Consider the following 15393-nt stretch of genomic DNA (forward strand, 5'->3'; position numbering starts at 1 on the left):
GAGATAACTTTCCTCATATTGATTACATCAGATAATGTATAAACAGCACATGATGGGTAAGTAGATGCCCAGTAAATATCAATTTTCTGCCTTCCTCCCACTGGCTCTCATCCCTGAGTCATTTCTGTCCACTCAGAGGAGCAAATTGTTTTCACAGCTACTTAGGACAGAGGGAAGTGCTCCCGACTTCATAACTTCTCCACCAGTCTCCATACTTTATAACTTCACCCCAATTTTTTGGAGTGCATAGAATTCACCTGCAGAGGTTTTCTACCTTTAGTCCTGGGCCCCACACTGCAGAGATTCAGCAAGGTAGGGTAAAACCTAGAAATCTACATTTCTAACCTTTACTAAAGCTGTTTAAAGTGTATTTGTATTTCATTACTATGTTGGCATTAAAATACATATTCAGAAATGTTTTGTTTGTGCATTAACATCAAAAAATTTAAAAACTGGCTACAGTACTTTCTGAACTGCTGTGTAACTAAAAATTTTAAGACTACCCTGTTTTAAAATTTCCTTTATTTCCATAGATCTTCATGAAACATTTCATCTTTGCAGATTTTAGTGCTTTCATTAACAGATTCATGTATTATTTTCCCATTTTAATACAAAAAAAATTCAGTCATCAGTTATTTCATCCGATATTTCACTAAGTGCAGGATTCACAATGTCAACATTATTAAATCAGTCATTCAGGTGGGTCACATAAATTGTGCCAATACCCACTCAAAAGATAAGCTTAATAACAGATGCCTCCAGGAGTATACAACAACCTCAGTTTCTTGAAGTGAACTAGTACTGTTTAACAGGTCAAATTGCTAATCTACAAAAATAAACTGGAAAAGACTCAAGTGTACTGCTATACACATCACATGGCAAGTTTAGTTCAAGAACCTCTGGAACTGTTCATTTGTATAGTTCTCTGCTATCATTGCAAAAGCCTCTCCTGAACAAAGTATACTTTATAATTTAAAACAAACTTGGTAAGATAAAATATACCAGTTACCAGTAGGCTGTTCTGTAGCAGAAATCAATTACAACCATTTTCCTCAAGCAACATTAAAGACAACAAAGTTGAAAATAAATATGCAAGCATAAAGTAAACTAAACTATATTTAGAAATCCGGGTACAAAGTACAGCTGAGCCTATGACTATAGAAGATAAATTAGAAATATAAACTAACAATGAAGCAATTTCTTTCAAATAACAGGAAATGAGTTCTCTAATACCATTATTTAGATCATTATTTGTGTTTATCTATTAATTTTGGAGTTTTAAAAAAAAAAACCTTTGTTAATTATGACATTTGACCAGATATACCAACAAGTATACCTTAAATCAGACAGCATGAAATAAATGGCCACATAATTTCTGATGATTTGAACTCCTTAACGACTTCAGTTTTGTATACTGTAGAAAGGTTCAAGAACCTCTGTTGATTTGGTATTTATGAAAGCTTTTAAAAGTTATGTTCTTATCCATTGGTTAATCCACATTAATGAAAAACTCAGTCGTTTACAAACATGTAAGCCTTGAGTGCCAGAGTGATTGGTTTTAAGTTCTCAGGGATACTGTTTGACTTATTTTCTCCAAAGCTTCACACCTTTCCTCCCTCACCTTGTAAGGAAAACAAAACAAAACAAAAAAACTGCAGAATGGAGGCAGATTTCCAGACTTAACTATAAAGAAAACTAAGATTTTTTTCAGGTTTGGATAATAACCTTTAAGTTAAGAGGAATGCCAAATATATATATATGCCACTTTTAAAATTTTTTATGAAACTGAACATGAAACAAAATCCACAGAGATGAATTCCAGCTAAGTCATATTCTTTGAGAATGAATGAGACATAATGAGATACGTTAAGACATGGCACACTTATCATCCATAATCAAACACTTCAATTCCCTGCCTAATGTTGACTTGGAAGATGGGACAAAGTCTACAGCTGCTTTAAAGAATGGTAAGATAACGTATTTTAAAAGCCTGTAAACCATTAAAAGCACTGACATATATGTTTTACATTCGAAACTAACTTATGGAGTCCATTTTATTCAATTTAAAAGTCAGCCCCCACATATTTGTGTTTGCTTTTCCTATGTTTTTAAAAGGGGGTACTAATAATTTAATAATTTAACCATCCTAGAGATAAAGCTGTTGTGAAGAATTCTTTTTGTATCTTGGATGTTCTAGGTAATTCTTAAGAACTTTATTTGTTCTGCCTTAATCTGAAACTCTTCCAACATAGCTTCTGACCAGCAAAGAAACATTGCTTGGGCAGCGTGAAGTGTACTGATGATGGGAGCGTGAGCCCAGGTTGAAGCATACAGTTTGGATATAACTGCTGACGGCTAACAAACACTCTTATCTGCTGAGAGCAAGAAATGCGTTTACCCCATAACTCCTGAGATTCTTAAGAGGGAAAACTAACTTCACAAACAACTTTTAAGACAATGCATGTATAATTCTAAGAACTGCACATATTTAGGGTATTAAATGTTTTCTTTTGTAAGGCATCAATGATTAATATAATGCATGTCTAACACAAGATGGTTAACACTCAGTATCATAAACCACTTGTCTTTTCTCTTAAACTTCTCTAAGTCCTGCTACTTTTACCAGCTTAAATAAGAAAAGAATGCCTCTGGCCTAATCAACTATGGTTATTAAAAAAAGAAACTAAGACATCTGAAACTATTAGGCACATCAAAGTTAGTTTATGTAGTTCAAGGTTCCCTTCTTAAGGGGCAGATGAGTTACCTGGCACATACATATGGAACTATAAAGATCATCACTAAATTCAACTTTCACATTTTTAGTTAAACTAAAAGACTTATAGTAAATATTCAAATACATCATATCTTCAGTTACAACTGAATAAGTGTAACATTTCACCAGATAAAAGCTGGAATTTAAGTATGAGAAACCTTCATACACTGTGCTAGTATTGGTCTCTTCTTCTTTTTAGATGAAAGCCAGTCATCAATACTTTCAACACAGCAGTTTAGAAGATAAACATCCCAAACAGTTGACTTAGTTGTAGTCCATAGTTTAGCAATCAATGCCACTGGCATCATAATGCTGTGGAGAGCAGGCGTATCTCCACGTTTCAGTCAGATTTGTCTTTCTTCTTTCCTGTTAAGGGCACTTTGTTTACAACAGCAGACCCAACAGCTGTGACACCTCCAGCCACAGCAGACACGCCTCCTTTCACCAGCCCGATTCCCATGGAAGGCACAGTTGTAACAGCTGTTTTAGTCACCTCCAGACTCTTTCCACCAATCCAAGCCACACCACCAATGGTGGCACCGACAGCTCCCTTTGTAACACTGAAGATGCCTCCCGTCACACGGGACAACATGCCTGGTTGCTGCTGTGGGTGATCTTTTATTGAACCTAATGAGAAAAATACCATGAGGCTGTTAAATATATGTCTTTATAAGAACAGTACAAATCATTCAATAACCTAAGACTTCCTAACCATCAGGAGGTTGTTCAGATAAGTTTAACCACATAAATACAAATTTCCATATTTGGCAATGCTAAATTTATAAAAAACAATTTTTTATTGAAATTATTTGAGTAATAAGCACAGTTAATGTATATTATTAAGTAGCTGAAATAAAAGACAAGACATAATAAGCATCTGAATGTATGGTAGTCCCCCTTATCTGCAGTTTCATTTAAGCAGTTTCAGTTACCCACAGTCAACTATGGTCTGAAAATACTATATGGAAAATTCCAGAAATAAACAATTCCTAAGCTTTAAATTGCATGCCATTTTGAGTAGCACGATGAAATCTTGTGGCGTCCCCCTCCCTCCCACCTCAGAGGTGAATCATCCAATGTCCAGCGCTCCCACACTGCACATAGAGGACAGGAAGATATTTTGAGACCACAGTCACGTAATTTCTATTACAGTATATGATTATAATTCTATTCAATTAGCAGTTATTCTTGTTAATCTTTTACTGTGCCTAACTGATAAATTAAACTTTGTCATAGGTATACATGTATAGGAAAAAACAGAGTATATAGAGGGTGCAGTACTAGCCAAGGTTTCAGGCATCCACTGGGGGTCTTTGAATCTATTCCCTGTAGATAAGGGGGGAGGGGCCCTGCATTAATCATATTATGATGGAAAGGATTTTATAATTGGTAATTCTTTTGTAATCAAGGTCACTAACACTAAGGTGGAAAGTCCTGATTTCAGGATAGAACATGTAACTGCTTCATGCTGAATACCTCATGTAGGATTATCCTGCTATGCCAAATTTGGTGCATCTGCATTTAATGAAGACAATTTTCTTAGTCAAATCAGATAAATCTTAATGCTGTTAGTCTTTAATTACAGTGTGTTCTTAATTACCACCATATAAACTATCTCCTCTGCAGACTACTACTGTTGAGCAGGTTGCCACACAGCCATTCCTGAGGCTCATTCTCTTCCTTGACAACCATGCTCCTGGCCAGCCTTTATCTATCCCGTTCCTGATGACTTTTTCACAAAGTCATTATTAATTTTCTCACTGAGCCCTAACTTTTCAAAACTCTAGGATTCTAGTCCTAAAAAATAAAGGAAAACAGATGAGCTAATAATTTTCTAGGCTATTTCTCCACCAAACTAAACTAAAACTAACCAGCTTAGTTACCTCCATCCTTTTTTAGGCTTAAGTATAAACTTTTCATTTTGTTTATTTTCCTAGCAGTTTTATTTTTGCCTACCAACATAAGAAATCTATATAGGAACTCTTGGACAGTGGTAATAGAACTGGGAAGAAAATACAATACCCAGGGCTAGAAGTTCAGCCCTGGCCTCTTCCCAGAGACATCCTAGTCTCTGCTACTCCATTATGGTTTGTCGGCCACTTCATCCCTTGTTCTTCAAGTTGATTCTTTCTTACTTAATGATTGTCCTGTGCAAACATGCTGTTGTCCAAGGAGATCATTACTTGAATTGTTATAACAATCTATACCAAAACCGTAAATAAAAAATGCTTATAGGCATTTTCTGTATATAGTCAGAACATTTAGCTGTGGTTAGTGTTTCCAAGGATTTCTGAAGTAAAGGTAAGCATAAAATGATTCATAATATCAGTTTTCAAACAAAGAGAATTTGAACTAAGCAAACCCTAATACCATGTATAATATAAAGGAGAGCTACCAATTATAATGTAATGAAATAACAGGAGTTAACAAATCTCAAGTGCCTCCTGAGTTTTTGTATGTACAACATCAAAATTAACATCCTTCCTCTGCACACCACGTCCACTCTACAAATGAAAGGACATTCTTTCGTGTGAAATGGTTTTAAAATAATAAGAGTAACAGAAAAATAGATCATATGTAATAAAACAGTTACATTATATTCCCATTCACCAATATCTGTGTTTTCTTTTTAAAGGCTAAAAAGGTTTCAGTTATTTTTGGAACATATTTACTGATGAAGTCAACAGGTTGTTAAATTTAATAAAAACAATCATAACGTTAATTCACTAGGACATTTTTTTCCATTCTTAGTGTTACAGATGTACACTTACCTTCTGGTGGTTCATCACTAAGGTAAGATGGGATTTCTTGATTTTTATCTGCCTGATTCATGATCTCCTAAAAAACACACACACACATTTCATTTTAATCTCGAAATGTGAGACTACCTCTTACCACATGCTCAATTAAGACTTTATTCAGATAAACATTTAAAAATACCCTTCACAAGACTACTTCATCTTGTTTCTTCCTTCATGGTGCTTAAGGAGTACTTTTAATTACACTAGTGGATTATAAATCTTATCTCAAATACCAATCAAAGAATGATAGGCATAATACAAGCTTTCCTACGTTGTTACTGCTGTTTCAATGTAAACTGAAGATGACTAATTGCAAGAAAGTTGGAAGGTAGGGGTTAGGAGTCAGAAATTTTAAGTGCTTCCTCCTATAGAATACTGAATAACTATAATTTATTTCACAACAGACTTAAAAAAAAAACCTATGCTAGGTATGACTAAAAAATGTGTTCTATGTGAAAAATTTCTAAAAAATATGACATCCTTCTCCTATAAAGATGACACCAATCCAAATCACTAAGAGATGGATTTTGATTACATTTTACAGGTGTTTTTAGAGCTCTTATAAATAGGCAGCAAAAGAATTCAAAATCTATGAAAAAATATTTATAGACTATGATTACCTCTAAGTACTAGTAAGGGAACCTAAGAAATAAAAACTATGTTGGGATGAAGAAAATGTAGTTAAACTTTCTTTTCACAACTTCCTTTACTATTTTAAAATATTTGCTTTTATATTCACTTGACTAAGTAAAAATGAAAACAAGTCAAGACTGGTCTAAAAGTTTTCTTGCTTGGCCAGAAAACGCGGGATGTGGTCCTAGCAGTGAACTAAGTATTTCCTAGTCATAAAACCATGGAGCCTAAATTATTGTATCTGTGCATATACAACAAAGATTAAAAGGATATTGTGAAATCCTGCCATTTATGACAACATGGATGAACCTTAAGGGCATTGTGCTAAATGAAATAAGTCAAAGAAAGGCAAATACTGTACGTCTTCTCTTATATGTGGGATCTAAAAAGGCTGAAACCCAGTAGATGGGTGGTTGCCAGGAGCTGAGGGGTGGGGGATGGGGTAAATGGGGAGATGTTGGTCAAACATTCCAGTTATGAGTAAGTTCTGGGGATCTAATGTACAGCATGTACAGCATGGTGACTATAGATAACAATAATGTATTATACACTTGAAATTCACTGCTAAAAGATAAAATGTTCTCACCATAACAAAAAAGTAATTACGTCCAGAGACTTAGCATAATGTTTTCAAGGTTCATACATATTGCAGCATGTTTTAGAACAAAGTGGTTAATTTTAAGTGATCAAAGGAAGGTCAAGGGAAGTTTCCCTTTCCTATTGCTTTTAAAACACCAGATGATCAGGTCACCAGATGATCAGATAAAAATTCATCCATATTTCCTAATATATTTCAGGAATTGAGGCAGAAAACATTGGTCGTAAATGAGGGTGGTAGAGGTAGTGGTTGTGAGAAATGGGATTTTTCAAAGGTAATTTTACCTGCATGCAATTCAACTTGCAATGCCTTTAAAACCTAAATCCTGTGTAAGATGGGACTTCACTGCACCCCACAGATTCCAGGAGCACATGTCAAGTGCCCTCACTCAGGCCACTTACCAAGAGCACCTCATCTTATGCTGGTCTGGCCTGTGAAGTTAGCACGTCATCCCATACACACTTAAGATTTAAAAAGTAAGTAAAGACATGTAATCTCCGACAAAAAAAAAAAAAAAAAATCAGCTGCTGCATTACTGGGAGGAGTTCTTGACTGACTTGCCTTAATTTTAAAGCTCCCTTAAACCAGAATGTTAAATTTATTTCCATTCATATTTATATTTCTTTAATTTATCATTGTGGTAAGATCATGAGGAATTATACAGCACAGTGTTTAAGGTTCTGGGATCAGACAGTCTAAGTTTGAATCCCAACTTGGCCATAAGCTGTGTGGCTGAGGACAAATAACTTCATCAGATCCTTGCTGTTTAGGAAATATAAAAGAGAAATTAAAGATATTGTAGCCCTAATTCTAAGATGAGAATACTACTTAACAGATTCAAAACAAAACACGCCGGAATTCCTGGCAGAATATGTGTCTCACTTCCTAAGGAATAACGAACTATTCTGGAGCTACTTTCTTCCCCACTAGACTGTTAATTCCTAGGAGGGAGACACTTTGTGTGTGTAGTCTGCTCGTCACTGCAGTCCCAGTATCTGCATGCCATACTCATACAAGTCCAGGAGCGTGCCTGGCTGACCACTCATCAACACATGTGACCATGCCCTGTAAGAAATGTGGGGAAATTATATACACATATACATCTTACATATTTTAGCTGGAGTTTAAAAAACAGATGTGGTAGCAATTGTATACATTTCAAAACTGCCTTTCTGTATATATCCCACAAATCCCCACTAAGAGTCTTTTCCTCCTAATACAGAACTCCTTAAAAAGTAATATTTTCCCACATGTTATAATTTAAAAAAGAAAAAGACGTCCATGTAAAAGATTATAGCTGCTTTATACTACAATAGCATAAAAGACATGCAGATTAATCTAAAATGAGCTGACATTATCCTTCTGTGAGCAGGCGGTGAGAAGCCATGAGCAGTAGCACTGTCAGACCTGTGCTTTAAGGAGGTAACTGAAACAAGGACAGATGGAAGGACAGAGAGATTAAATACAGTAAGTGTCTACTTCATTAGTCCAGTGAGATGGAATAAGTCTGAACTCGTGCCAGTTTTTCCTGTTTAAATAAATGTTTGGGCCAAAACCCTAGGAGGAGTCCTTGATTTTCTCCTTTTTTACATCCCCATCTAATCATCGGTTATTGTTGCCTAAATGGATCCAGAATATGACTACTCATCACCCCTACTGCTAGCACTATCAACCAGGCCTACATAATAATCTCTTACTGGGACTACAAAATCCCTTCACGGGCCTCTGAGCTTCCACCATTGGAAAGCTAGACCGTTTAACCATGTCATACTTTGCTTACATCCCTCCCAATGCTTCCTGTTTTTCTCAGAATAAATTCCAGAATCCATCCCTTCGTCTTTGAGGCCTGACATCTAACACTCTGATATCATTTCCTACCACTTGCCTCTTGTTCATTCCAGCCTGGCAACACGGGAGCTTCCTTGCTCACCTTCTCCTGAAAGGCTCGTACCCAAAATACGTACATGGCTTTGCTTCCTTACTTCCTTCAGGTCCTCGTGCAAAAGTCCCCTTATCAGAGGTCTTCCCTGATCACCTGAGAATAGATAAGCACCCTCCTACTCTTCTATCATTTTCACCTAACCCTGCTCTCTTCTCTTTTGTTCTTTCTGTCACTTGATATATGTATCTGTTTATGTCTTGCTCAATTAGAATGTAAGCTCCATGAGAACAAGGTTTGGTTTTGTTCACTGCTCAGTCCCAGAGCCATAATCAATGACTCTTGTATGACGGATGTTCAAATACTTGAGGTTTTTTGTTTGTTTCTTTCTGTATGAGGTAGGACATAACTTCAGTATTAATGTGAGATAAAAGGAGAATACAGGATGTAAAATTTCTGGTATGAGCAACTAAGTAGACAGAGACGATGAACACATGTGATAGGAGAGGAGAAACCATTTACTTCTGGAAGAAGATGAAGGACTTTTATTGTGGTAAGAACACTTAACTACCCAATTAAGTGTACAATACATTATTGTTGACTGCAGGTACAATGAACCCACTTGTTTTTGAACAGCTGTACTGGAGATGCCTTTAGGGTACCTACAGGAGATGTTTAGCAGGCCACTGGATTTAAGGGGCCCAAAACTCAGCATGAAGTCTGAGTTAGAGTTGAGGTCCTGAGAGTAGTTCGAAGTGGTAGCTAAAGATATGGGGGAGGGGGGATGTGATATGATCAAGGAAAAGAGTGATGAGAGAGTAGATTGATAATTGGACTGCTCATATTTAAGAGGTGTGTGAAAGAGAAGCCAACAAAAACACACAATATACCTGAAAATGAATAGTCAAATGAGTACAGCCTCATGGAAGTCAAGAGATGAATTTTAAGTTTCCTAAAGATACACACAATGCAGACATTAAAATAATTTATAAAGATCAAATTCTATGGGGAAATGCTAATGTTATATTTAGAGAATATAAAAGGCATATCCAACTTTTAAAAAAATGCACACAAAAATACTGTAAGGAAGTATACCAAAGTAATGATAAAGATTGCCACTAGGGGGTAGGGAAAAGTTACATTAACCAGTATATATGCAAGTATATAATTTCTATACATAGAAATACATATTTAACATCTATATTTTAATTTCCTGTGATAAACAGGTATTGCTTTTGTAATTAAAGAAAAATGCATATTTTTAATTCTTGGGAAACAGTGATCTACATAAAGGATATTTTTAAAGATTATACAGTTCATCTACCTAGTTATTCTAGGTTTTCATCCTCAACACATCCAAAGAACAATGTACCTGAATCACAAAATGCTGACTTGAGGAAAATGACATCATTGAGTTTTGTTCCCGTTTAGGTCCCTGGGAAGGACACCCTAACAGACAGCCTTATGCAGGCTATTCCTACATGTTAAGGAATTACCCACTGCATCACCTGACAGCTTTGACGTGGAGGTCTACAAGAAATTTATTTAGAGGTATTCAGAAAACCTTTTGTTCCCCCCCCCCCCAAATATTTAGCATGTTCCCTTCTCTTTGAGATCTATGTACCTTCCTGTTTAAAAGCTGCAAAGATGTGATGTCTCCCTTTTCCCTTTGGCTTCTAGGAAGCTTATAGCTAAAATGACTACTGCTCAACTAGGTACATTCCTATGGCCTGCACAATTGTGTCCTAGTCCCGTCACCCCCAAACTCCACACCTTCTCAAGACCTCCATTCGTACTGCAATTTTCCCTCATCTGCAATTGGAATATCTTATATGCGTACTTTTTTGTTTGTACATATTTTTGCTGTAAACTGACACATACTTGTGGGATACAACATTTGTGGAGTAAGTGGGATAAAAATATCGCGTGTGTACACGTTAACTATAAGCATCACAAGAAAAGATGGATAGCAATACGGGCATATGGTGCAGACTTTTGGTTATAAAAATACTTGAAGCTGGAGTTGTGCCTTTCAAATGTACTTCTTTAAGAACAGGCAGTGCTATGTCAGGGGCTTCAAGGACACAGGAGACACATGATGCATGTATTTTACTACACAGTAATTTAAAATACTATTTAGTTTTTAAATATACACTAATTAAAAAGTTTAAAGGGCTTGAGAATTGTTTAAGCTTACTAGTCTTGCAAGAAATTTCCTTCTTGCCTGGAGCTTCCTCAGTGTACCCTCTCAAATTTACCAGCCCTTTGCCCAGCCCAACCACATTCCTACCTCCCCCGTGAGTTTACTGTGCTCTTAAGTTAGCAGTATTTTTGGTAGAAGAGTGTGAAATACACTAATACAGAAACATTAATAGTTAAATTTAATATCATTAGCAACAGTTACCAACAGGATTATCAATAAACAATAAAACAAAATCTGGAGCTCTGCAGGCCAGAAGCCTGGCTACCTAGACAGAGGAACTTGCTATTACAGGGCTCTGCAAGTCCTAAGGGGCCACAGACATTATCTGGTATGTAAGACTTGGGTATTTTTTTATGTTTGAGTTTCTTGTACATCACTGGTATTAACAGCAAGTATGCAGTATTAAAATTCCTCTAGAACTCTTAGGTAATAAAAATTATGTAAAAGCCATGGTATCTGGAATATAGATGTATTTTTTTCTGAACTCCCAATTTGATAAGTTGCCTTATAAAGGTATTTTTGCTAAAATCCTTAGTTATCTGTAATGCCATCTGTACTTTGTCTTCACATAAACCATTCCCAACCTCTCCACATGTATATGTGTCAAACTTTTAGTGATATTACCTCTTTATGGGCATTATCACTGTGTCACTAAGATAATCTGCTAGTAAAATTTACAAGTATACACGTGGAGACAACTAACCAACAGTAAAAGTGTCAAAAATGACTTTTTAAATGTGTTATCCTTAAACAAAATTACTAAATTCTATGCAAACTATCTGCCTTAAACTGAGTCATCACTTCACCACCCACTTGGGTCGCTATTACGTGCAGGCATCCTGGCAGGCACAAGATTGCAGTGATTAAAGACACCGGACTGCTCTGCACCAGAGTGCACCGTCCAGTGTGGAGACACTTTCCCTGCACTTACCAACTTACTCTCATTGAAACACCAAAGAAACGTCTGCTCTCTAGGAACTCAGAATGGACAAGTTTATATTAAAAAGCGTCCTTTCCTAAGGATGGTAAAGACAGAAAACAGCCTTTAAATCAGAACAAATAATTTAACTTATTCTATGGACATAAGCAGTGTTACCATTTGGTCCTGACATGAACAAACTATACCAACTAAAACTGTACGTGTGTGCTTTTTAAAAGAAACTGTGAAACGTAAAAGACGACTTTGCTGGAGACCGCAGTTCACCAGCAGTAACTGTAAGCATTATAGGCCGGGGCGAAATCATTCTTGTCCAGTACCATAGTATCAGATACAGTAGCTGGCAAATATAGTGAGCAAGGATTACTAATAACACTGTTCCCTAGAAAGTAATTTCTTCTGATAACAGAAAAAAGTAAACAAATGCTTCTTAGGAAGCTTTTTTTTTTTTTTAAAGGAAAACAGATGAATCAATGTTATTTGTGGATATCTGGTATCACTTTACATATATATAAAGTTTTCATTAATAATGAAAACAAAGTCTGAAAATGGGATGTAAATTTGCCTATGGCTAAACACCCCTGTGTACCAAAGGAAGTTAAACAGCACTAATAAGTTGTATAAAATACAGTGCACAACATTTTACATTCAAAGCTGCTTCAAAAACCTGTTATTAACCAGTAAGTGCTAATTTCCATATAAGAAAAAGACTAAATGAATTAGCTAAATTCTTCTACATATTCCATATATAGGAACTTTGTCACATCCTCATTCCCATGTGAGGGTGAGTTCTATGCCAAATAACTACAAAGAATTTCAAAAATATATTTATACAAAGCTTTAACACACATATACCAACAAACTACACACACACACACACACACACACACACACACACACACACAGTGTTTACACAGTGTTTCCCTGAAAATAAGACCTAGCCAGACTATCAGCTCTAATGCGTCTTTTGGAGCAAAAATTAATGTAATACCGGGTCTTGTTATGTTATGTTGTTATGTTATATTATGCCTGGTCTTATTTTACTATAAGATTAATTTTTGCTTCAGAAGACGCATTAGAGCTGATTGTCCAGCTAGGTCTTATTTTCGAGGAAACACAGTATACACACACACACACACACACACACACACACGAGCTTATTGTTTTTAGCCTTCTCTAGTTAACCAACTATCCTGAACAGACTGCTTTTAAAAATGGCCCTTGCCCATTAAATCAACAGCAAACAGACTATAAGAAATGCACTGAATCTGGCAGGAAAGGAAAAATAATTCTGAAGACGTATTAGAGCTGATTGTCCAGCTAGGTCTTTTTTTCGAGGAAACACAGTACACACACACACACACACACACACACACACACACGAGCTTATTGTTTTTAGCCTTCTCTAGTTAACCAACTATCCTGAACAGACTGCTTTTAAAAATGGCCCTTGCCCATTAAATCAACAGCAAACAGACTACAAGAAATGCACTGAATCTGGCAGGAAAGAAAAAAAAATTCTGCAGTAAAACTTGTAAGTGACCACATATTGACAAGTAACAACTAACAATATCAAAATGGCAATTTTTAAGTGTTGCCCTTAAATGAAACATTAAGCAGAATTACAGTATACTATCAAACCAGATAACCAGTACACCAGTCATCTTCACTAAATTATTACCACATTAGCTCAACAGACATTTGTGTCCCTACTATGTGTCAGACACTGTATTACGCACCAAGGTTTCAGCCTGAACAAGCATGTGAAGGCCCTACTCTGAAGGTGTTTATATATATAATCCAGTGAGAGATCTTCAGGAAGTTGCAAGAACACAAATGCTCAATGACTGAAACAAAGAAAGGTAAAGATTTTCCTGGAGTTGGGAAAAAAATATATACAAGAACTACTTTAAACTTTTCTAACAATGTTTCCTACATGTGGACAGATTTTTACTGAACATGATTTCTGGTGCATCTGTTATAACAGACTAAAGAAATGAAAGTGGAAAAAAATCAAAACAGGATGCATATGGGTTTATTAAAGGTTATTTTCCGCTTTAAAAAATAGGTATGGACACACACGCATATACCTGTTGACGTGCATCACTACAATACTCCTGGGGAGCCTTTAGAGCATCCACACCAGTGGAAGTTTTAAAGGTTAAACAATAGCATATAACAAATAATCACAGTAAATATTTCATTTGGAATTAGCACCGTGTTCACAGGGCATAATAAATAAGAGTTTTTCTGTCTCTCTAGGTGTTTGTAAACCTTTCCCCGAGGCCCCTTCTCCCCCCGCTGATCCCTTGAGGCACTAGCCAGTCTTTTTTTTTTTTTTCTTGAGCAGAGGGAGTGACGTGGCAGGAGAGGCAGAAAATGACCCCGGAGGAGCCGTGGCTAGGGCTGAGCTCAGCACCTCCTCCCTCCGCTCCACGTTATACACCCAGCACACCCCCAATCCTATAGGGTTCCAAAATCTCTGTCTTTTTACACTGAAGAGGCGATTTATTTAGGAGAGGGGATTCGACTGGAAGTGTGAGCTTGAGGTCCAGTCTTGAAGCTGCGTGTGCCTGGCAGGCGCGGTTTTAATTTAGACTCGGGAGTCAGTGATGGCACCAATGGGTGCTCCAGCGGTCCCCAGTTACCCTGTGGCGCCGCCAACGCCTCGCTCCATCCCCACACTTTCAGGTTTAGGTTAGGCGTGCGGGTAGCACTTTCCTACCTGGGAAGGGCACTGGGAATGTCCACTGGGGACCAAGGCTTGTGTGCCTGAACCGAAGAGAGTGGTTTATCAACAGGTCAGGAGTTCGTGGGGCTGCGAGCCACACAGGCGCTCTGCTGCATCCCTCTCCTCTCCCAGGCTGCTGACTCCCTCACTTCCCTAGCTTGACACCCAAGGAGCTAAGAAGTCAGGCGGAGGCTTCCAAGGGGAGTCCCAATTTCAAATCACCGTGGAGGAGCCAGGGACAGGTAAAGAGAAATCACCCCGCCAGCGAACCTCCATCCACCCCCAGCATCGTGCAGCCCCTCCCCCTTTCCCGCTCAGTGCCCCCAATAGGCCCCACTCGGGTATCCAGGCCCCGGGGACCGAGGCGGTGAGATGCACGACAGCTAACGGAAGAAGGCGACAGAGAAGACGGCAGGAAGCCGGGACGGCATCCCCCACCCTCGCAGCCCGACTTACCGCCGGGGTCGGGGGCCGCCGCCTGGGGCCGACGCCGGGCGGAGGGAGCGGGTAGCACCGAGAAGGGCTGAGGCAGCCTGAGTGGCTGGCACAGCCCCGGGCGGTTGCGGACTCCGGAGGCGCCTCCTCAAGCTGTGGAGCCAGAAGACTCCGTTGACGGAGGCGGCGGCCTCTGGCTGCGGACGTGGCGCCGGACGCGACCCGCCCCCTCTGTCGCCTCCTCAGCTCCCGCCTCCTCCCGCTGCTCGGGCTCAGACGCGCACGCGCACCTGGGCCTCTCCCGCGCCCACCCGTTTCTCGAACTGCCCTGCTCTCCCAGGAGCCCCCTGCCTGCCGCCCGCCGCCGTGCGCACGCGCGACGCCCCCGAGGCCTGCTCCCGCC

The 15393-nt window shown here is 38.3% G+C and overlaps 1 protein-coding gene across 1 annotated transcript; it reads right to left on the reverse strand.

The window, feature by feature from the left end:
* Positions 1 to 504: 504 nt before the first annotated feature.
* TMEM263 (transmembrane protein 263) lies at positions 505 to 15359 on the reverse strand. Its single transcript, XM_019728437.3, has 3 exons — positions 15012 to 15359; positions 5545 to 5611; positions 505 to 3400 (listed from the first exon to the last, which is right to left on the reverse strand). The coding sequence occupies exons 2-3, from the start codon at positions 5603 to 5605 to the stop codon at positions 3114 to 3116; spliced, it is 348 nt and encodes a 115-aa protein (XP_019583996.1). The 5' UTR covers positions 5606 to 5611; positions 15012 to 15359; the 3' UTR covers positions 505 to 3113.
* Positions 15360 to 15393: the final 34 nt, after the last annotated feature.

This window comes from Rhinolophus sinicus, chromosome 1, assembly GCF_057876585.1.
Source record: "Rhinolophus sinicus isolate RSI-liver-muscle chromosome 1, RSI-T2T, whole genome shotgun sequence".
NCBI lineage: Eukaryota > Metazoa > Chordata > Mammalia > Chiroptera > Rhinolophidae > Rhinolophus > Rhinolophus sinicus.

Bases quoted from the DNA above. Each gene is read 5' to 3' on its own strand.
- TMEM263 (XM_019728437.3), bottom strand. From the start codon at position 5,605: ATGAATCAGGCAGATAAAAATCAAGAAATCCCATCTTACCTTAGTGAT. The intron at 3,401-5,544 runs GTAAGTGTACAT...TTTTCTCATTAG, and splicing joins TAGTGATGAACCACCAGAAG to GTTCAATAAAAGATCACCCA.